The sequence below is a fragment of the Electrona antarctica genome (genome assembly GCF_951216825.1).
Source record: "Electrona antarctica genome assembly, chromosome: 5".
NCBI classification, from domain to species: domain Eukaryota; kingdom Metazoa; phylum Chordata; class Actinopteri; order Myctophiformes; family Myctophidae; genus Electrona; species Electrona antarctica.
The window spans coordinates 53040625-53064617 of record NC_136810.1 but is presented as its reverse complement, the minus strand read 5'-3'; the positions used below and the strand labels follow the sequence as shown (position 1 = coordinate 53064617).

The 23993-nt window shown below is 42.1% G+C and overlaps 1 protein-coding gene and 1 long non-coding RNA gene across 2 annotated transcripts in view; both read left to right on the top strand.

Annotated features, from left to right (window-relative positions):
* The window catches only part of kitlga (kit ligand a), a gene marked incomplete at its 3' end in the record, with an annotated part of 54065 nt that extends 34483 nt beyond the window's left edge, over nt 1–19582 (top strand). Inside the window, exons 2-7 of the mRNA XM_079502142.1 lie at nt 8012–8122; nt 13492–13548; nt 13876–14028; nt 14718–14931; nt 17434–17508; nt 19473–19582. Of these exons, the coding sequence (XP_079358268.1) occupies nt 8012–8122; nt 13492–13548; nt 13876–14028; nt 14718–14931; nt 17434–17508; nt 19473–19582 (720 nt within the window). The remainder of the gene's footprint in view (nt 1–8011; nt 8123–13491; nt 13549–13875; nt 14029–14717; nt 14932–17433; nt 17509–19472) is intronic.
* Nucleotides 19583–21181: 1599 nt separating this feature from the next.
* On the top strand, nt 21182–23209 carry LOC306923820. The gene is made up of 3 exons (XR_013790107.1): nt 21182–21288; nt 22449–22512; nt 22602–23209. It is a non-coding gene; the product is annotated as an uncharacterized lncRNA (long non-coding RNA).
* The last annotated feature ends 784 nt before the right edge of the window (nt 23210–23993 follow it).

Here is a 23993-nt window from a genome sequence, read left to right as displayed (position 1 = left end):
GTGGTTTAACGTGATTATTGCCACTTCAGTGATGCTTGCGGAACTCGACTACGTCTCGTTTCTGACCGCATCACATGTCGTGGCAATAATCACGTTACACCACACCCTCTCGTGTAATATTGCTTAATTATCTCAAGTAATTGTCATTAGGTGGTTATGTAATAATTGTGACAGGCCTATGAGCGTTCTATATGAGAGTACAGTATATGAGACCGCTGTGTGGACTCAAACGTTGCAGAGCGCTTGCCATTCATTTGGAGATAATGGTTGCGTTTGGACAGTTTACAGTGTACACACACACAGTGTACAGTATTAGTGTAAATTATTTTCACATCACATCCTTTTAATCCCGGCTTACTTACAAATATCAACCAAGGAAACCGTGCACAGATGGTTTCTTCATGATTAGCATTCTGTTAAACCATTTAGGCCTGACCTTGAAAAAAAAAAAAAATCTTCTAAATCCTCCTCGTTTTCTGAAATAAATATTTTCACGATTTTTCAAAAATATCAGACCTACAAGCTCGTAGCGTGCCACTCGGTGGCGCGCTATGAGCTTGTAGATCTGCTATTTTTCAATAGCTAAATTATAACACCAAAAAGGGGTTCCCGCCCAAAATGGCTTAAACGTTACATGCACGCATCGTGTTTGTGTGCCGAAACGGTGGCATGAACAACACCAGCCAATGACCGACGACGAGACGATGACGAGACGATGTTTCAAATTAACTGGAGACACACTAAAATAGATTTTTTGCTCAGTCCAAATAGTTATTTATTTCATTTATCTAATTTGGCCAAAAACGTCATGTGGCTAATGAGACATGGGATGCCTTGCATTTTCCCAGACAGTCTGCCAGGGTTTGGCACTCTAACCTCCAATGACGTTAAAAGTATTTTGCGTAATTCTTTTCAACATAGCAACATCCTACTCTCTCTTGCATGGGCCATTGTTTTATCATTTCAGGGCATAATTGTGGGTCATCCCTTTACCCAAGAGTTAATTGGTTCAGGAGCTTGTGTTAAGTGAAACTTATTTAAACTTATTTAAGTTTCACCCCCCCTTTCTAGAGTTGTAAACAAAAAAAAACAGGAAAGCAAAGTGTCACATAACAAGGTTACTAGTTAGATTTAACGTTCTGGGAAGCAGATTGTCTCTGTCCCCAGAGACAGACCAAGTTAGGAGTGAGGCTTTCATGTAAAAGAAAATTACAAGTACATTTTAACCATAATTGTTACAAAACCTCTATATCCCAGGGCTTAATACATTACATGTGCGGACAAATGCGCACCAAACGTGCACGTGTATGTGCATAAAATGACCTCCGGGGGTTAGGTTGGAGTCGCGAGTCAATGGCAGCATTTAGTTTGGGAACCCATGCACTATGCAAGGGATATAAAAGGGATATTAACCCATTTTGACCTGAACATTCTTCTTAATCCTGACAGTTTTCTGAAAAAGCTATGTTTCTATGTCAGTTGTTCTTCGATTTTTCAAAAATAGCAGACCTACAAGCTCGTAGCGCGCCACTCGGTGGCGCGCTATGAGCTTGTAGATCTGCTATTTTTCAATAGTTAAAGCATAACATAATGCTAACACCAAAAGGGGTTCCCGCCCAAAATGGCTTTGCATCGTTGGTTAATCACCCTCGGTGAATTATCTCCCAACAATGACCAGCTAGCCAGACATTATCCCACCTATTACACGGCTACTTACATAAAATAATAAATTGACAGTTGCCACAAAATGGCTATAAGTAACATGGGTTTTATTTAGGCTTATTTAGCATACAAAATATGTCCGCGGGTATTCCGCTCAAGAAAGTATAGTTCCTTTTAAAAGTTGTACCGGGCCGGCACCTCTTTTACGGCGCTGATGCGGAAGTGCGGATTGATATGAGCCGAGTGCTCTGAGGCAGGCTTTGATCAAAGCTGGCGTTGATTAGCCATCGGTCTGTTTCAGTCATTATCAAGAAATAACACCCCGCTCAATTCAGCGATTGTCCAATCAGAATCAAGCATTCAACCAAGCTGTGTAATAAAGAGTGCTATGTCTACATAAAATGCTAACTAAGCTACATAAGTTTAGTCCTATGCATTCAACTGTGTATTTTGAACTGGATATTGTACGTGAGCAGCAACCGCACATTAAAGTACCCCCTGATAGATTTGATTGTTTATTAACCGTTAGCCCGCCTTTCGCGTAAATGTACATGAATTGGATTAATTTGGCCCAGCGCCAATCGCGTAGAATGGGGTTCCCCAATTAATTTTCCTCAAGGGCCATATTTTGACTAGGGTACCAGACTGGGGGCCGAGTCCGCACGCACGAGGTCGAGGTCTTGCCCTGAAAATTCATTTTCAGGGCAAGACCCCATTTGAAAAGGATGCCCAGTTTGACATGCATAAGCTACTGACCCCCATTTAATGCCATTTATATCTGGGACCCCCTAAATTTTTTTTTAGTTTTTTTGTTTTGTTTTTTCATGGGGCCACAAGGGGGCGCTCCGCGGGCCGCAAATTGCCCGCGGGCCGCCTATTGGGGAACCCTATAAGATCTACGTGAATTGGTCTTGATCGATCGAGTCGAAATGATACTCTCTGTTGTCAATAACACTGTCAATAACATCTTGATCGCCGTGCGCATATGCATCCATTCTATCTAGAGCCTAGATGTTCCAAATGAAAAACAACTGCAATAAACTGCAATGACTGGACATGGACAGCTAGGTCAGAACAGCACAGCCATGCTCATGCTTATCCAGCAATGTGCATCAACATACCACTATTTGGAAAAAGTATTATCCAGTAGCCTATTGTGATAAAATGGCTGCTGACACGGACCATGAATTAATAGTTTATAAATCTGGACTCAGATCTACAGTCTATTCAGATTGCTAGAGTGAAGTAACATTTTCCTAAAATTCTAATAATAGTGAAATGCTATGTTCCCTGTTTGTCTGTTTTTTTCCCACCTATAATCATTATTATTAATGGGTCTAGGGTTCAAGTGGTTGAAGGTTTGATTTGTTTTCATAAGCTAGAGAAGTGACACAGAATTGAATTAGGCCCTCGGGTTTATTTACTTTGATCGACGCAGTATCCTGCTTCTGATGGATTATTGTCCTCTTCTCTTTCCGTGTGTGGTTGAAAGTGATACCGGGGAAAGACTGATGTGTTGCACGGTCCAAGGAAACATGTAAATGTAGCGCTGTCTCGAGCAGTGTCTCCAAAACTGGTGATTCGGGTTGTACGGGTGGGTGGTGAGATGTCCCAACACGATTGCAGACAATGAACAACTTTGATACAACATATTGTATTATTCAATTAGGTCTTATGGTCTAGACTAGGTTTTAAGAGACATTAGGTGAATGGAAGCTTGCCAAGTTAAAGCCTCAAAACCTGGGTAGACAACTAGGTAACTCTCTTCCCCATGACCACCAGGGTTTGACATGTCCTTGAGCAAGGCAGTCATCCCTGCGACTGTTTCTGTGAAGCTGTTCTATGGCGAAAAGTAGTGTAGGGATGTGTAGTTGTCGGTAGGGCATTAAGCAACTAGTCGACTAGTTTACTAGTCGACTAGTCGACTTTTTTTTCCCCCCGATTTTGTAGGCCTCAAGATCAGGTAGATTATAGTTATAGTCACCATGTACACAGTTTTTCAATGTACAAATATTTATAAAAAAGAAAAAAAAATGTTTTATTTTTTTTATTTTTTACATAATAGGTAGTTAAACAACTAGTCGACTAGTCGACTAGTAAACTAGGCAACTAGTCAACTAGTAAAAATGACTAGAAGTGAATGCCCTAGTTGTCGGTGTCAGTAACGCAAACTTATACTGTATGTGATTTTGTGCTTATTGCATGACTAAGAAACAACATATTGATGAAATATGTGTCCACTGTCCAGCAAACCCCTTCTGAATATAGTCTGACAACTGCACTGGGTTGCCAGCTTCTTCCAGACAGCCTTGTGTACGATGTTTTTCTCCCTGGCACCGAACCTTTCCCCTTAATCCCCTCTTGAGCTGTGCTCTTCTTCGGTTCGTTACGTTGGCGGTTTACTTTCAGTATTGTTATTGTTTTTGAGTGGGGATCTATGATGCCGCTAATCCCATACTGAGAGAGGTGCAGTTGCATAACATGATCAGACTTGAATACAACAGACAGGGCCCAGGGGTATGGCTGCCTACTTGGAGAGAAGCTTATTATGAGCCTATAATGCTGTGGTTTTTAGTTATAGTTCTTCTATTTATAGTGACTCTATAGGAATAGACTACGTGACAACCAGGTGTAGTCTGGTGACGCCCGGAGAGACGGGTGACAGCCGGAATGTAGACGGCACCCGGGTGAGCAGTATGGGTTAGCGCCCCAGCCTGTGTCCTCCGTGAGGAGGAAGCCCAAACACCCTTGGTGAGACCTTTAGGAGCATAGATATTATAAAAAATAGATGCCTCACTGGCCGTTGCAGTTCATTGGAGCGACGTGTCTCCCAATGAAGGCGGAAGTGCAGTGCTGAAGGCTTTTTTCTTTTTTTTAACAAATCAAAAACAGTCATGACAATACATTACAATACAAAACAAGACAAACAAACAAACAAACACAAACAACAAAGTTATTAATACAACAATACAACATCAGAGCCAGGGGGGATTAGATTACTAACAGAAAACATTAAAGAGTGAACACAAAGCAACAGTTCTCCGCAGCTTTCTTATTTAGAAGTGCTGAAGCTTAGAGTATATATGACAAGTAAGACGCGTAAACGCGGGAAGCGAACGAAGCACACACACACACACACACACACACACACACACACACACACACACACACACACACACACACACACACACACACACACACACACACACACACACACACACACACAGAGAGACCTCTGTATCGACCAACTGACGTCACTCATGCGACTCTTCCATGTCTCTCACTGTCACTCAAGTGACTACTGGCCAATCACAGCGCGTCTTTTCCGGGACTTATGTTACGCACACGGAAGCACTCATTGAAGGCAAATACTGTTGCAAGGAATCTCGGGAAAATTGTGCCTTCAATTGTGACACACGCCTCAGAGCTGGAAAGGGCGTCTACGTTTATATGTCTATGTTTAGGAGGGCCATTATAATCCACCACTCCTGAATGAAGTTCCTGGTGCTGGGAGTCTGGTGCAACGCACAGGTCCTGGGCCTGGTGAGAGCAGGAGTGGACCTGGTGAGACGTAGGAGGGGCCCGGACAGGAGTCAACCCACAAAGCCTAGTCTCTCCATGTGCCAGATTGCTCCCAGTCCCGGTAGAGTAGTTCCGGAGCAACGGATTGTGTGGCCTTGGTCTTGCCCTAATGGGACTGATCGAGGGTAGCTACTGGGACGTAAGTCGGGACTTGACCCCGGCTGGGTCACCTGAGTGAGGGGTATGATGTTCGAGACACCCGAAACCCCGATGACCTTGGGATACATCACTGAGGATACGTCCCAGGTGCATCCATGCAATCTATTTGTAGTTTTATGGTTCATGTATTAGGGTTCATGTGGTTGAGGATTCTCAGGGCCTCTGTTGCCACTTTTGGCAGTGGACTATCAATTAACCCATTTTGGGCGGGAACCCCTTTAGCTATTGAAAAATAGCAGATCTACAAGCTCATAGCGCGCCACCGAGTGGCGCGCTACGAGCTTGTAGGTCTGCTATTTTTGAAAAATCGTGAAAATATTTATTTCAGAAAACTAGAGGATTTAGAAGAACTTTTCATTTTTTTTAGGTCAGGCATAAATGGGTTCAAGCAGTTTGTAGTATCAGTCTGCACAGCAACATCCAGAATGTCATGTTTTTGTCAGGTGAAACCTGACTAATGAAAGCTCATGAAATGTAAGCAAACCTAGTCCTCCTAGTTTAACATTATCATATTGTCCTATTGGGGGACATATCAGAGCTTTTCTACCGCGTCCAGAGCTTTTGCGCCAAAGTGCACATGGCAGTGATCTTCTGGCACGTGCTCGGGAGTCCGACACACAGGCATGGGATTCATATTAAATATCCTGCGGGTGAACTAACACTCCAGATTGTATAGCGTGTAATTGCTGCAGATGAGCCAGAGGCTAATGATTAATTGGATTTAAAAGCATGTGTCTTGTCAAGGAAAGGAATACCAAATCGTCACCTTCTTAAACGAATGGCCTTTGTAATTTTGTGAGGAAAATGACATTTTGGCCTAAGTCAGCTCCTCATGACACTTGGCCACCTCTGGTAAAATCGCCAAAGTCCTAATTGAAAAGGATCATGCTGACCTTTTAGTAAAATGGCCTGTCTTAGTGTGACTTAGGCCAAAATAGACAGTTTTTTGGCCTAAGTTACATGTTTTTCTAAAAGTCAGGAGTAAGTTAGGTAAATTGGCCTAAATCAAGTCATTTAATCCAATTCAATTCTATGTAATCCTCTTATGTTACATAACTGACAGTGTTATTTTGATATTAAGAGTTATAAATTGTTATAAATGTTTTGGATTGATTGATTGATTGAAGAATGTATTAACAGTTTGCAGAATTACAGTACATTTCAAGCACAAACTCAATACAAAGGCTGTTAACTGTGAGTGGACGACCCAATTAAGCATTACACTTGTTTCCAATAGGGTCCACCATGTTCAAGAAATGAAGAAATATCATGTAGTGTCGGTTTATTTTTCCTGGAAAAAAAAAAGACTTCTGCTGCCCTGATCTCCTGAGATAGGGTCATTCTTAAAGCCTGGCGGCCCAGATGGCATTAAGTCACGGCCACTTTGAGTCTAGATTTTAGAACAGCCAGGCAAGCTTCATTTAAAGATGTCAGGTTGCACACTGGCTCATTGTGAAATTCAAAGGTAGCCAGGAGGAGTGATGTCACATGCTCTTGTTTCTCTGTGTTTCGGAGGTGTTTGTATAGTATAGTATGTGTAAGAGCCATTATGACCTAATGTTTTCCTGATTGACAATGTCACTGCAGCTTGGTCAATGTCAAGGCCAGCCCAGGTATTTAACCAGGCTCCTGATCAGGCACAGGTGTTGCCAGTGGCAGACGGCAGAGGCTAACAGTTTCCCACTGTGTTCAGGAGGGCTGGTCGCCTGTGTTTGTTACTGTTTCGTTCTTATTATTTTATCTGTATGTTGTATAGGAAAATGACTGCAGAAAATAAAGCAAAGTTAAACTCAACGGACATGTTTTGGAGATCAGTTTGTACTGGCACACGTAAGAACTTCCACCTGGCCGTCGGCAACCAGTAGTGCCATTAAGTATAGGACTTTAGGCACTACAGTATGTATACATGCTCCTTTAGTCTTTTCAAATATCACCTTGAAAATCTATTCCATTTTATTATCTTTATTACATTGTGTTTGCGGACATAAAGACAATGAATGATTGGTCTTATTATGCGTAAGGCTATACCCTCTGCCATACGCTACATGTACAGTTGGAGGCCATCGATATTGTCCTTTTCTTTTTGCTGAGGTTTGCGTGATCTGCGCAAAAGGACAGTTAACCCATTTTGGGCGGGAACCCCTTATGGTCTTTTAAACATTATGTTATAATTTAGCTATTGAAAAATAGCAGATCTACAAGCTCATAGCGTGCCACCGAGTGGCGCGCTACGAGCTTGTAGGTCTGCTATTTTTGAAAAATCGTGAAAATATTTATTTCAGAAAACTGGAGGATTTAGAAGGATTTTTTAAAATGTTGAGTTCAGGCCTAAATGGGTCAAATGATAAGGGTGATATCGGTGGCACCCAACTGTACATGCTCCTTTAGTCTTTTCAAATATCACCTTGAAAATCTATTCCATTTTATTATCTTTATTACATTGTGTTTGCGGACATAAAGACAATGAATGATTGGTCTTATTATGCGTAAGGCTATACCCTCTGCCATACGCTACATGTACCGTACCGTACCGTTACCGTATTCCCCCTCCCAGATACGTGACTATACTGTATTTGTCTGACCATCTGCTGTCCCTCTAACCTTTCAGATTTGGATACGCGCCTGTGTCCATTTGCTGCTGTTCATCACGCTTGGAGTCCATTCCAGTGAATTTGTCGTCAACCCTGTGACAGATGACATCTCAAGACTCTGGCCTTTGGTAAGCTTTAATACAATACAAACCACTGAAGGATTTGAGTTTAAAGACGGAGTACCGTGATCCCCCCCCCCCTGCAAAACCTGCAAAACCTGTCAGTCAGTCGTTATGTAGCCTCGGAAACCCAGACGTTTTTATTTCCAGGGAGAAAAAAAAGTCTGGGACCGGGTCCACTTCAATACGGCATAGAGTAGCGCAAACATCACTCACTCTCTGCTGATTTCTGATCGTCTGCACCTTTGTTAAATTGACGCACACACGTACACACACACTCCTCTCTCTCTCTCTGTCGCTCTAATTAATTAGTCTCATGTCGCGCACCTGCGTCTAGATTCTCCCGGCGGATCCTGCCGGGACCTGCCTATGCCATAGAAACCACAGGTGGACCCCAGGCTAGTCGTTATGTTGTTCTGACCTCATCTCTCACCTGACCTCATCTCACCTCATCAAACCCTGTAGACTCAAGACACTGCCCCCGCTGATATATGGAGCTGACCTGTTCTGACATTCCATGTCATTCCTTGTCAAACCCTGTACACTCAAGACACGGCCCCGCTGCCACCCTTATAGATCTCCATATATGGAGCTCACCTGTTCTGACAAGTTGATCTGACCTCATCAAACCCTTGTACACTCAAGACACGCTCAATATATGGCCAGTACAGAATTCATTCATCCTTTTTCGGAGAAAAAAAAAAGCCTGACTTTACATTGTGCTGTTTGCATTTATATGTTGCTTAATAAAATATTCAATATTCAATATTCAATCATTCCATATGTTGATCTGACCCCCCCATGCCAAAGCGCCAGTGCTCGCCCAGCAGTCTGCCGTCACCCAGGCGGATGTGTGCCCTTTAGGGCGAGGTCTTACTGGTGATTATACTAGGAAGATTTTTTCCCAAAATGTTTTACAGAAAGTGTTAAAGTTGTTTTTTTATATGGCCACACCCACCAGTATACGTACCTGGTTTTCACCTTTGCACCAACCAGCTGAACTGAAGCCGCGCCAACCGCTGTTGTATGATAATGGGGGAGGGGTTAGGGGAGGGGATGACCTTAATGTGTCACTGAAGCAGTGTATTTTGATTGGGCCTTTTGACTCAAAGGCTTTTGGTAAGAACCCAAAAATACAAAGGGGAAAATTATAACCACACACAGGGGTCTGTTCGAGTAATGTTAACTCCATAGAGTCATAGACACATACAAAACAGAAAAAGTACAAAACTATGACACTCCATCTTTAACTAATTTAAGCCTTTTTCTTATTTATATCTATATCTATTAGCCATGTCGTTTTTAAGCTGTTGTCCTGATCCAGTGTGACTTCTCTTGAGAGAGCAGGTAACAGTGTTAGCCTACTAAAATAAAATAATGTGGCGGAGATATTGTATACAGAAGTGATCAAACCTGTCATCTTTCAGTGATAGAGCGTTCTCTCTACTCATAGAATTAACGAATGGAATAAATGTTCAACATTGTCACTTCAAACCAGGTCAATGGTGGCCATTTCGTCATGACTGAATTCAATAACCATAAAGATGAATGAGTTACGATGCATAAATTGGCGACCATAACTGTCGCAGTGTTGTAATCGCTACTCTTCTTCTACACCACCCATCTTCATTATCAAATGACACATTGATCCACTACAGAAATGATACGTTTCTGAAATCTTGATGTATGTTACGAACCATCAGGCCCAGGCAGACGATCTTCTTTTTTTTGTTTTTACTCTGTCCCAACTCTGTCTCCCCAGTGTTCCCCCAGTGCCTCCCCAGTGTCCCCCCAGTGCCTCCCCAGTACCTCCCCAATGTCTGCCCAGGGCCTCCCTATAGTGCCTCCCCAGTGCCTCCCCAGTACCTCCCCAATGTCTGCCCAGGGCCTCCCCAATGTCTGCCCAGGGCCTCCCCAGTGCCTCCCCAGTGCCTCCCCAGTACCTCCCCAGTGTCTCCCCAGTGCCCAGTGTCCCCCCAGTGCCTCCACAGTACCTCCCCGCCGCAAAAAATCCCGCTTAGGGCGCCAGATTGCTCAGGACCGGCCCTGCGAACCATCCAGACCTACCTGGTGGTCTAGGTCTGGGACAGGCCTGCTTTCTGTCCCCAGAGAAAAACTAAAAACTAAACCAGCAGAAGCAGAGATTGATTTTTAATCTCCACATATTTGGAAGGAACACACTGACCCAAAACTAAAAGGTCTGCTACAGTTTGCCTAAATCAAACCTGACGGCCTTTCTGTTTGCAGCTGAATTATATTAACGGCTTTTGTTTTTGCACATCTCTCTGCTGCACTGTATCTGTATGTGGTTTTATTCTCATAATTTGTAGATAATTATGTTTTTATTTGAACTTGTTCTTATTTTCTGTTCTCTTAACTAAACTCGGCAACAAAAGTTTGGAAACTTAACTTTGGTCCATTATTTCTCCACTTGAATAATACCAATTGGTATTGTATTTCATCGATGGTATCGTTGGTATCATTTGTGACTACATTTGACTGAGGGACTGCCATTGGATTTTTTTGAATTTTCGTTTTTTCATGTCATATGAAAGCAGGGAATCATAGCTTCAAATTGACATATTGGTTGTTCAGTTTGGCCCACCAGTTTTGTAGATATGGCTTATAGAGTAATGTCTTGCAGAAAACAGCGGGAAAAAAACAGGCTTGAAAGGTTCACTTCTGTGGTCTCTAACATTACACCTAGCTACATGTTTAAGCATTTATTTCATATTTACATGTCGATTTCAGCTCTGACACTTATTTCAGACATGCTCTAGTATGTGAAGAGTCTGCCTGTGCTATAAACTCATTAAAAATAAAATAAAAAAAGGTTTTTCTCCTCTGATGAAAAGCTGGGATGTGCGCGATGGCAGGCTCTCAGTCAAATCTGGTCACATTTTAATTGATGATTAGTCACCTTTACAACGAGGTATCGGGTGTTCATGGGATGAGCAACAAAGCTAAACATGTGGGTAACGCCTCCAAAAGATTAGCAAAATGGCAAGTGGTTGGTATTCACCCTTGCTTTAACCCATGCCTGACGTCGAAATAAAAAAAACATTCGCTCTGAAAGAATATATATTCAAAGATTTGTGCCGCATTTTTACGATTTTTCAAAAATAGCAGACCTACAAGCTCGTAGCACGCCACTTGGTGGCGCGCTATGAGCTTGTAGATCTGCTATTTTAAAGTATAACATAATGCTTAGTTAAAACACCCGTCCCGTCCAGAATGGGTTAAGTTGCTTATTGGATTGGATGATTGCACTCTCACACAGTAATAAGGTAAAAAACACGACACATATTGGCCATTTTGACACTTTATTAATTTTACACTCAGTGTTAGGGAACTCAGTAGTGGGTGGAAGATCCAAACGCAACCGCAACAGCTTGGTATGGGGCAGTATCTCTCTCGCAGGCAAGACAGAACTTATTAGACAGAATAATTGAAGGCAATCTCGATGCACTGAGATATCGGGATGAGATTCTGGATTGGTATCGAGAAATAATGGACCAAAGTTACGCTTCTGAACCTTTGTGGCTGAGTTTATTAATAATTCATTTTGATTGTATTCAAATGTTCTTTTATAATGTGTTTCTTTAGGACTATTTTCTTTTCTTAACAGCAGCACTGTGTAACTTTTTAACAACTGTATAGCATATTGTTTGATTGATTGATTGATTGATTGATGTATTAACAGTTTGCAGAATTCCAGTACATTTCAAGTACAACTCAATACAAAAACTGTTAACAGTGAGTGGACGAAACCATAAAGCATTACACTTGTTTACATTAGGGCCCACCATTTTCAATTCATCAAAACATTTAGAGACGTACGAATATAGTCAAAAGGAAATCATCATAGGAGGTAAAAAGGGAAAAGAAACAGTGAGGGGGAACGGGTGGGTGGGGGATTCAGATTTTACGGGGGCCAGTTTCGAATTGCAGCCGTCCGTAGGTGCCCTTTGAGAGCAGTTTTGAAGGAGTCAAGGGATTCACATGTCTTAATGACTGTTGGTAGGGCGTTCCACATTTTGGTGGCATAGGAGCGAAATTAATTTAGTCCGTTGTTTGTGCCGAATCTGGGTTGCACATGGTTTGTTGAACTCCCTCTGGTGTTGTGGGTGTGGACTTCGTTGACATTAAGGAAGTATTTAGACAGGTAAATAGGTAATAGTCCCAGTAGCTACCCTCGATCAGTCCCATTAGGGCAAGACCAAGGCCACACAATCCGTTGCTCCGGAACTACTCTGCCAGGACTGGGAGAACCAGATTCTGGCGCGTTAAGGACTAGGCTCTGTGGGTTGACTCCTGTCTGGGCCCCTCCTACGTCTCACCAGGTCCACTCCTGCTCTCACCAGGCCCAGGACCTGTGCGTTGCACCAGACTCCCAGCACCAGGCACTTCATTCAGGAGTGGTGGATTATAATGGCCCTCCTAAAGGCCTCACCAAGGGTTTTTGGGGCTTCCTCCTCACGGAGGACACAGGCTGGGGTGCTAACCCATACTGCTCACCCGGGTGCCGTCTACATTCCGGCTGTCACCCGTCTCTCCGGTGGTCACCAGACTATACCTGGTTGTCACATAGTCTATTCCTATGAGTCACTATAAATAGAATAACCATAACACAAAACATTGCATGGATGCACCTGAGACGTATCCTCAGTGATGTATCCCAAGGTCATCCCAAGGTTTCGGGTCTCTCGAACATCATACCCCTTACTCAGGCGACCCCGCCGGGGTGATCAAGTCCCGACTTACGTCCCAGTAGCTACCCTCGATCAATCATAATCATCTAAGCATATAGCTTACTGCTATAAAATGTAAAGATATTTTAAAATATATTTCCGTGAACGGAAATGCCAGCTTCCTTGCTCGGATTTCGGGACGTCGGGTGCAGTTCCATAACCTGACTCCGCCAGATGGGGCAGCAGAGAGTACACTGGGTTCCCCCCTCCTGCTCCCATCTGGGAACTCTCAGGCAGACTTGATGCCCGGCCACAAAACGGCCTGGCCAATCAGCGGCAGCTAGAGGCGGGATCAAGGCAGCACTGTGTATGCCTTCAGGCAGACTTGGCATCAAGTCTGCCTGAGAGTTCCCAGATGGGAGCAGGACGGGGGAACCCAGTGTACTCTCTGCTGCCCCATCTGGCGGTGTCAGGTTAGCAGTTCCAGACTCTCCATAGCATTCAGACATTGTGGAAGAGTTGTCTGGCTACGGGGGATACTGATACCTACATAAACTACATAGTGCTGCTTTAATGCTTTGTGTAACTGCACTGCACCGTTGCTGAAATTTGCTATAAACATGCCTTGCCAATGAATCTTAAATTAATTGTGTATTATTTTTATTTTATTTTATTTTTATTTTACAGAGACAAAACATTCCTAAAGATTATAAGATTCCAGTGCATTACGTGCCTAAAGAAGAGGTGAGTCGGTTATATTACATTATGTAATGTTTTTGATTATTCGTGAATTAATCAATTATTTAAACGATAAAATGATGGTAAAATAAGTAAATAAAGTACAAAATAACTGTAAATGTTCATTATACGTTTCTGAAAACAAACCAGCAGCTCAAACAGATAAATATGTTTATCCAGCATTCATGTATTCATATAAACCTACATCATTAAATGGATAATTAAATTACAAAAAAATCAGTTTGCTTAAATGTATCCTACTGTGTGTCCTACTTCACACTGTAAAATTAGTCTAATTTTTCCTACTTTGATTTTTATCTCTTTTCCTTGCAGGCTGGAATGTGTTGGGTCAAATTAAATGTTTTCTACTTGGAGGAAAGTTTGAAAGATTTAGCGCATAAGTTTGGGAACATTTCATCCAACAGAAAAGATATTAGCATTTTCATCCAAATGCTGCAAGAGCTGCGTCTCAAGATGGAGTCTGTGGTATGTTGACTTTTATACAGATTGTCTTTTAGTTGCACTGTGCTGTAGAAAGACCAGGGGTTCTCAACGTTTTTGGCCAGGGACCCCCGGAAATGCTTTGGCAGTGTCTCGGGACCCCGCCCCGCCCCCTCCCTACCCCTAATATGAATTGACTGCTACAATAACCTTAATAATAGAGACAATACACCATCAATAAATATGGAAAGTGTATGCATGTACTATGTGTACTATATGTAAACTCTTCATTTCCACTTTCCAGCCATTCATGTGAAAAAAACCCCCAAAAGAAAATAATTTGGGGACCCCCCAAAATAATTTGGCGCCCCCTGCCCGAGGGGTCGCGACCCACGGGTTGAGAACCCCTGCTGTAGACCTTCAGTACTGCATGTGTTGTTGTACAGTACCTACATGTAATAGCATGCATCCTCAAAGATTTAACAAGCTGAATGGACAATGATGAACGTTTTGGATGAGACAGACTTGATTTGCATCTATGTTGTGACTGATAAAACATCCCTATCTACTTAAGTTCTGAGAATGGCATTCTATTAAATACTTTCTTATTGTTACTGCCTCAGTCTGCGTCTCTCAAGTTGGACACCTCTTGCATGAATTGCATCTATGACGATGACGAAATAAATCTTAGGCTTGAAAACAAACAAAAATGTCCATTGTTTTTGTATTCACAGGAACCCATAATGTACGATTTTGAATGCCACTACAGAAAAGAGCGGTGGCCGACAGCACGGTACTTTGACTTTGTGGAAGACTTCCTCATAGCTGCACCGCCACAGTACAGACAAGATTCAGATGAATGTGATCCCCCTCCGTGTCCCACTACAACAACATACACATCATCAACAACAACAACAAAAACAACCACAACAACACAATATCTACCAGGTGAATGTTTAACCCATTTAGACCTGCACGATTCTACAAAATGTCTTCTAAATCCTGACAGTTTTCTGAAAAACCTATGTTTATGTCAGTGGTTCTCAATATTCCATGTCAAGGACCCCCTGAATGATATGAAATTGGCCGCCGACCCCCATCTGAAAATATGTAGTTCCAGGGACCCTCCAGATGCAAAGATTTGAGTTAAAAATGTTCGCTCTGAAAGAATATATTCAAAGATTTGCGTAACATTTTCACGATCTTTCAAAAATAGCAGACCTACAAGCTCGTAGTGCCGCGCTACGAGCTTGTAGGTCTGTAGGTCTGTCTGTGTGAATGGGTGAATGTAATGCACAATCTATGTAAAGCGCCTTGGATAAAGGCGCTATATAAATGCACCATTTACTGCCAGACTGGATTACCAGGCAAGGTGCCTGGACCGCTGAGCCACAGCCCTGGCCAATGACACACAATGTCAATTACACTATTTCAGCTAACTATTCCTATTTCTATTTTCACTGACAGCCCATTGTTGCAGGATGTTCGCATTATTATGACATGCCCAGAATAGGGACGCTAGGGTCCATGCTTGATTAAGAGCTTATTTATTAGCTTATCTCTTTAATATTTCATAATTTAACCACCCAAAATAGACACATATTGGCGTTGTTTATTTACATTGGCATCAATTTACTGTACAGTAGATGCTTTACACCGGTGCACAAAATTGCCTACAAGAGATGTGAGCAATTACATACTTAGCTTGAGGGTAGCAATTACAGTCATCCTGTGCTGAGAAAGAGCAAGAGTGCAGGTTTGCACATGACTATTCTTGCCAAACCCGGCCACATCCTATGCATTTCAATGCGAATGCGAGTGGAAAAAAATATATTTTCACTATTTTTGATTTTATTTATTTTTATTTTTATTTATTTTCGTAAAATCTTCAGAAATTTGTTTTGGAAAATGTCAATGCAATATCAATGCATTACTAAAGTAACACATTGATATTAACATAGCCCGCCAGCATTTATTAAAGACGTTGATATAACCGGGGACCGGGGCTGCTAAAACATCATGGAGGGGATCACATCGTCGGTTCTGGCCCGTGGAATAAACCTTGTTTTGACCAAAAATGCCATCTGGGACAAGGAATAGAAGATACAGGCGATTGAAAGAAACAGATAGTGGGTGTGTATGGGCACGACAGATCAAGATGGCGCGATCCAGTGTAATTGACACCACCAGCTAGCAACCCAATGCTAAATAAAAGAGCAATTGCCATACATCTACGGCATTGGCGTTAAGCGTAACATTTATTAATTGACGTAGATCAACGCCAAAGGTCTGGATGTTCCAGGGACCCGTAACTCTGTCATTTATTTCTCAAAGATTTCTTCCAAAAATAATCACAACACAGTACAGAGCACAATACAGTACCGTAACTATAACAATTAATGTAGTTGCACCGCTCAGTTCACACAGGTGTGATTTTAAGTACTCCAGTACTTTAACTGAAGAACAAATGAGACAGAGCAACCTTCACTTGTAGTCGAGTACCGTTGACCATGAGATGAGTATCTAGGCTTTGACTCAACTTTGTCCACCAGCACTGCCTACTACCGTGCCATCTGCTTTGTGAATAGCCTCTTTTTTTAGGCCAGATCTCTTGTGACAGTTGCTTTAGTTTTTTTTTTGTATTTTTTTGTCCAGCAAGGCACGTCCTTTTTTCACAAGAATGTTCTAAAAATCTAAAATGGCCCCTGTGCTCGGACGTCCCATTGTAACGTTGCTGTGGTTAGTGAGTCACGGAACCAAGGGAAGATGTCCCCAGGTAGACCATGTGAAAGGAAGAAAAGAACCGAAACCTCAATTGTAAAAGTGTTGATTACAGAGCAATCTTCCAATCTTCCCAAGCGCTTTGGCTTTTCTTTGCTTGAGCGGCCGGATCAGATCTTTTGTCTGGGGAGAGGGAAAGAAAAGGCGGCAGTGAGGTGACTTTTTAGCACCTGACAATGAGCCGTTTTCATCGTTGGCCATTAACACTCCACCCTCTTCTACTTTTTCTCTCGCCATCTTTTTCTGTCCTTTTATCTCCTTTTAACCCGTTTAGACCTGAGGGCGATTCTACAAAATGTCTTCTAAATCATGTTTCTATGTCAGTGGTTCTCAAACTATTTACTGTCAAGGAGCCCCAGAATTATATGTAATTGGCTGCCGACCCCCCACCTGAAAATATGTAGTTCCAGGGACCTCCCAGAAGCAAAGATTTGAGTTAAAACGTTCGCTCTGAAATAATATATATTCAAAGGTTTGCACCACATTTTCACGATTTCTCAAAAATGGCAGACCTACAAGCTCATAGCGCGGCACTCGGTGCCGCGCTATGAGCTTGTAGATCTGCTTAAAAACTGCTTAGATCTGCTTAAAAACACCAAAAGGGGTTCCCGCCCAAAATGGGTTAAACTCAACCAAACCATAACTATGTTATGTCCATTTACTTTTCAGACTCTTCTGCAGAGTCACCGCTGCCCTCTGGTACAGCAGCAGACTGTGATTCTGCATCGACAGACTGCAAATCATGTAGGTTTATAAAAAAGGAAAGCCTCTTCCCCCTTGAAAGAGGGACAGTGTTGCTGAACCAGCCCAGCTGGTGTGTGCTACAGTATTTTTGCCGCATTCTCGAGCATATTAGTGGATCTCCCTGAAGCTATTGTCACTTGATTAATGACACACCGCAGGGTAAACCCTCCATTAGATCTAGCGAGCGTTAACTCGTGACATTCATGTCGTGTCTCGCTTTGGCGCAAACATTTTCCTTGTCATGTCACACGGCGACCTGCTAACCACTTGAACCCTATAGCATCCCTATTCTGGGGCTAACATTCTGCTGAAATATTAGATCTAGATCGGCTTATTTTTGGCGAAAATCAATTTTCCGGGTCAAAGAAAATACGATCGTCTGTCACTCTACACAGCGTTTGTTTACTTTTGCGTTCACATCTCGGGACCTGTGGGCCTTCAACATAAGTCTTCACTGAAAAGAATGTTGCAGTGGCGGAAGAATTAATCAATTAATACCTGGCGGTCAATGTGTTAACATAAAACTATAATTTCCGAAATACCATATCATTAAAAAGACGTTAATGAGCCATGATATAATGGATGATCTATTGGTGCTGGAATCCATTGCTTGTAGTTGTCATTGTTGATGGATTACAGGCTTGTTGCAAATTAGTAGCACCAAAGGCTCAGTTGGCATGTCGAGATCTAATGTTATTGAAATTGTGGTGTCTCAACTGTATTTAAAAATAATTTACAGCTGAAGGCTGCTTAGTCAATGAATTAAGGATTGCCTTTGAGGTATTTTCATCGTTGTCAGTAGACGTTCCGATATAAAACGTTGCACGTTCGAATATGCCTCAGTACTGGACTAAGCAACGAAGCTCTGTCTCATTGCACATGTTCATTATTGAGCCACACCAAGGCCCCTTTTCCACCGGTTGGTTCCCAATGGGAACCGGTTCAGTTATTTTTGGTTTTTAGTCCATGAGCCAGAGCTCCAAAATTGGAATGTTAATTATGATTTGAGTGGGCAAAACCATACCTATATCAGATTGTTATCACCATGACACTTCCCCAATTGAGTACTTACACGAAGACAATGATTTATTGTATTACAAATTTTACATTTTTAAATATGCAAATGAGGCATTGTAGGAACATATATAATATATGAAAAAGCTACTACTGTGGAAGGGTTATCATGTATTAATTTACTTGGATTGATCCTATAAACAATTTAATATAGGGTATAGTTTTCCCACCAATTTTGGAGCTCTGTCTCATGGACTAAAAACCAAAAAGAACTGAACCGGTTCCCATTGGGAACCAACCGGTGGAAAGGGGGTCCAAGTGTACAATATTGGCTTCATAGCTCTCTATTGAACACAGTAGATAGTAGACACGGTGTCCTCTTTCCGAGAGACTTTTCAATGAATGCAACAGTAGAGTAAGCCAAAATTACTAGAAAGACGACCATGAGACCAACAGCGAGGAGAGCATGGGTCACAGTATAGCCCATTCTGACCTGAGATCAGATTCTAAAAATGTCTTCTACATCCTGACAGTTTTCTGAAAAAGCTATGTTTCTATGTCAGTCGTTCTTCGATTTTTCAAAAATAGCAGACCTACAAGCTCGTAGCGCGCCACTCGGTGGCGTGCTACGAGCTTGTAGATCTGCTATTTTTCAATAGCTAAAGCATAACATAATGCTAACACCAAAAGGGGTTCCCACCCAGAATGGGATAGACAACATATGTAACTAATACTCTTTACAGTACGTCCCCGGAGCACTAGGTGTAAAGAAGAAAAATAACAATAACACAAATTGTATAGGCATAAACATCTACAATAGGTAGATTACCTTTCAAGTCAGTCAAAGCCACGTGAAATGACTACTAACATCTTGTATTTTGTTTGATCTTCTCACAAAGATCAAAATAAGAGACCCGTGTTGCATTTAATTTTTGCATTTTCTCACACAGGGAACGAGCAACAGAGGTTCCTCCCTGAGGCGGTAGAGCGAAGTCTTCTGTTATTACTGGTCATTCCGGTGGCAGCCGTTGTATTCCTGCTTGTGTGGAAGGTGAGTTGAACCGGATTTCATGGTTGCGTGCTATAGTGCCGCGCGTTGACGAATAGAATATCTACGAGCTCACGACACATTGCAGGGCGATGTATTGTGAACTTATAGATATGTTATGTTCATATAATCTGCTGTTTTTCAGTTTTTTTTTTTTTTCATGATTTGTACTTTATTAATTTCCTTTTGTATATGAAACATTGACATAGACATAGACAAAACACAACGAAATAAATGCATAACAAAACAAAACAAAACTAAACAAAACAAAACAAAACAAAACAAAACAAAACAAAACAAAACAAAACAAAACAAAACAAAACAAAACAAAACAATATAACAGAGATGCACAGAAATATCCCGCAGTCCACCCCAGCCCCAATTCCAGACATATTCCTTCAGTGTATTTTTCTAAAGTTGCAGCCCGTTCAGAGCTCACTAGAAACTAATCAGAGTCCTGATACGTGCATGTGGTAAAAGCCCCATTTTAAGTCATAGTCGTCCATCCTATTGAGCACTGTTTTTCAGTTCTAAATCAGGGTTGCGACCCGCTAAACCTGCAATGTCCCGAAGCCTTCCGCATAACCTCTCCTCTGGTCTCCCCTTTCAGCCACGGCTACTAGATGGCTTTCCGTTGGTCTCACTAATTCCCTTGTTTGAACTTTCATGTTCTCATATGGTGTCCAGCAAACACTGGCTTGGATTATTACGTGTTTAGGTTAGGAATAAGCAACAGATGTTCATGCATCATTTAATACAAGGTAAATTAAATAAAAATGAATTCCATTTCCATTGCTAATATTGTGCTTTGCTGTATTTGAGCGGCAGTGTGCAGGCTGAACGTGCTCTTTTTTGGCATTTATTTGGCAGTTTTGGGTTTATTTAGACTGGAGAGTGTAGAGAGACGGGGAACTGAAGGCAGAGAGAGAGAGAGGAGGGAGAGAGATTTGACAGGAGACAGATTCAAACTCGGGTCCTCGTGACTCACAAGGAGCATGTGGTTATTCCATGCCCAGGCTCCCCCACAACACTTTTAAACTGATGTAAAACGTAGGCCTATACTGTACCTGAGCACTCTGTAAACAGATTAAAATGGACTTAAATTTAAAACGTACACAGCGCTGGCGTACCTGAACTTTAACCCATTTTGACCTGAGATCAGATTCTAAAAATGTCTTCTACATCCTGACAGTTTTCTGAAAAAGCTATGTTTCTATGTCAGTCGTTCTTCGATTTTTCAAAAATAGCAGACCTACAAGCTCGTAGCGCGCCACTCGGTGGCGCGCTATGAGCTTGTAGATCTGCTATTTTTCAATAGCTAAAGCATAACATAATGCATAAACACCAAAAGGGTTTCCCGCCCAAAACGGGTTAAATTTAAAACGTACGCAGCGCTGGCGTACCTGAACTTTAAGCAGACTTTCTTAAAGGAATTATTATGAATTGAAGAAAAATGTGTAGGGTTGGATTTGTAAGACCATTAGGCCTATACTGTACTGTTGATGTATACGCATGTGCACTGCACGCGCATGCACGCACACAGCAGCTTGCTCCCATATGCTTAAATGGGAGGCGTGGATGTAAAGCATTGTTTTACTCACACAGGTCCGACGATCCAGACGGAACCGGGAAGACCCTGAGCAGAACTCTGGAGAAGGAGGTCTGTTCGCAGGGTCAGAAGTGACTGCACCTTCAATTACTGTTGAAATAACTGAAAAGTAAGCCATGTTGTTTTTATTGTATTGTCTCTGTATTGCATACAGCCAACTGAGTGACCAAAATGCCGATTCAGCCTACTGTCCCTATTCTGTGGCGAATTAGGTTAAAAATAGCAGATCTACAATCTCACGTGTTGCATCGCAGCGGCAGTGTTGTGAGCTTGCAGCTTGGCCAATGTCAGCTAAGGTATTTAGTGCAGAGCAAAAACCGGAGGAAGTCAAGTATAGAGCCCTGGGGGATGCCAGACAACTATGCACTTAAGTGGTTAAAAGTTGGCCCTGCACAAAAGTCAAGGTTCCCACGGTCATGGAATTTCTGGAAATATTTTGAAATTAGAAAAAAAAACTTTTTCCAGTCTTGGAAAAGGTTTGGAATTTATCCAAGGGTCCTGGAAAAATAGTTGACTACCTGTATGCATTGTTTTTGTCTATTGTAACATGTAACATAAGTCGTTATTCGCCAAATAGAGCGTCGCAGTCCCGCCCCCGAGGAGCGGCACGGAAGACAATTTCCAATTCATTTTTCCAATAGACGTTTCAGAAAGTAATTATTTAAAGACTCGGACAAAGTTCGGACAAAGCCAACTCGGATCGTGACAACTCGTGACAACAAACACCATTTTTTTTTGGGCCGAACAAATAATTAGAAAGAAGAAAAAAAGGGCAGGGTACAACACATTTTTTGTTGTTTTTCTTTTTTCTTTATTTGTTTTGTCTTTTAATAAATACTTTCTGAAACATGGGAAATTCTCTTCGGGGCCGCTCGTCGTCATGAAAGGAGGCGGGACTATGGGCAGCGTGATTTGATTGCAGCCTAATGTCTAACAGTACATGACAAAAATAACAGATCTACAAGCTCACAACGTGCCTGCAGCGTGATCCTATGACCTAGGATAGGTGGGAAAGAAAAATATTTGGCACAAAATGTGGAATAAAATTATAGCATTCTATTCTATGTTCTATGTTACTGTGCTGCCTAGTCTTTGGGCATTACACATAGGAGAAAGAGACTCATTATTGCGCTGAATGATTGTTATATAGGCCTGGAAATCGGGTTAAATAATCTGGAAAAGTTTTGGAAATTCATTGGTAAAGCCAAGGGTTTTTCATTGTGGGCCTGTTGTGATATTAACGATCTTCACTTCTAAAATTAATTTCAGAGACAAGTTGAACATCATTGATACAGTGTAACTGTCCTCTCTTCAATTCCCTTCAGCATCATTGGTGAGATTATACGAGATAAACATTTTCTGTACCAACATGTAAAAAAAAAAACTGTTCCTACAATCGCTCTCTCTGTGTCTGTTTCACAGGCGTCCACTCCTGTCCTCCGGTCTGTGTCCCAAGTTCCCAACGGAGATCGAATTAAACACGAAGATGTATTTCGTAGTGATACCACGAGACGCCATTACGCATCCTGTCCAGTGACTGCTCTCCAAAAATTGGCACTGCCACTATACCGAGAAGAATTACGCTTGCTACTATACCGTATGGATACGTTTGCCTTTCTTTTTTAAGACTATTGCTGACCCATCCAGGCCGCCCTATCCACTCCAACCCCCATCCGCCGGTCATCCTCTCTCTGATCACGGGAAAACACTTAATGGAAAGGATTGACGTTGTCCCCCTAACCCCCACAGCAGCTCCCAGCTTCTGAACAGGACCTGTTGACATTGGATGAACTCATTGGGAAAGCGTTTCTTCTCCAGCATATACAGATCCAATCAGGACATTGCTGGAGTCGGGGCTGTGTACACACCCTTCTTTCAGCGGCTAAAAGCAGAGAGACATTGGCAGCACTGAGGCATGAATTTACTACCTGTAGTCCAGTGGTTCCTAAGCGCTGTGCCAAGGCACACTGGTGTGCAGAGAGACAAGTCCAGGTGTGCCTATAATTCCAGACATATGAATATATTCTAACCACCGACCAAACCTGACATCCCTATATTTGGCACGTCATTATAGGCTTTTGCAAATTTTCCTGAATAGAATAAATATTTAATCGACAAACTCGACAACGCGTTGCCATCACAGCGCGTTGTCAGCTCGTGTGTCGACTGTTTCCACTATGTACACAGGTGTGCCTTGTTGTTTTGATTTGCCCGTTGGTGTGTCTTGGGCGCAGGAAGTTTGAAAACCACTGCTCTAGTCGGCCTCTATGTTAACCATACTCTTTATTTACCTGTACATTTTAATATATCTGCGTTTCCCATAGCACGCATTGTTTTTTCTGCTTCATCCATACTTTTATCCGATGAGGTTATATGATGTATATTTATTTATTTGTGACAGCATTGAGCTGCTGTTGCGCTCGGTGAGATATGAACAGCACATTTTCTTTTTTGGAGTGATCTAAGCACGATTTCACTAAAGGAGGAGTTGTTCCTCAAGGGTACATTACATAGTCATAGGACATTGATTTTTATCCATTAACCACTTAAACTCTATACGACTTTGAGAGGGGTCCCCCGAGGGTTTTAACCCTGGCCCCCTCCTTTCCCCCCTCCTCTACATACAATCTCTTCACCTGAAATAGCCGGTTGGAATAGTAGATTGGCTATTTTCACCTAATGTTCACCTATTTTCGCCAAATGTTCGCCTGTTATGACATGCCCAAAATAGGGACACTAGGGTTGAAGTGGTTAATAGTTGTTTTTTGCTCTGAATACTAATGCATATAACCTTTGGAATATCCTCAAAACCAC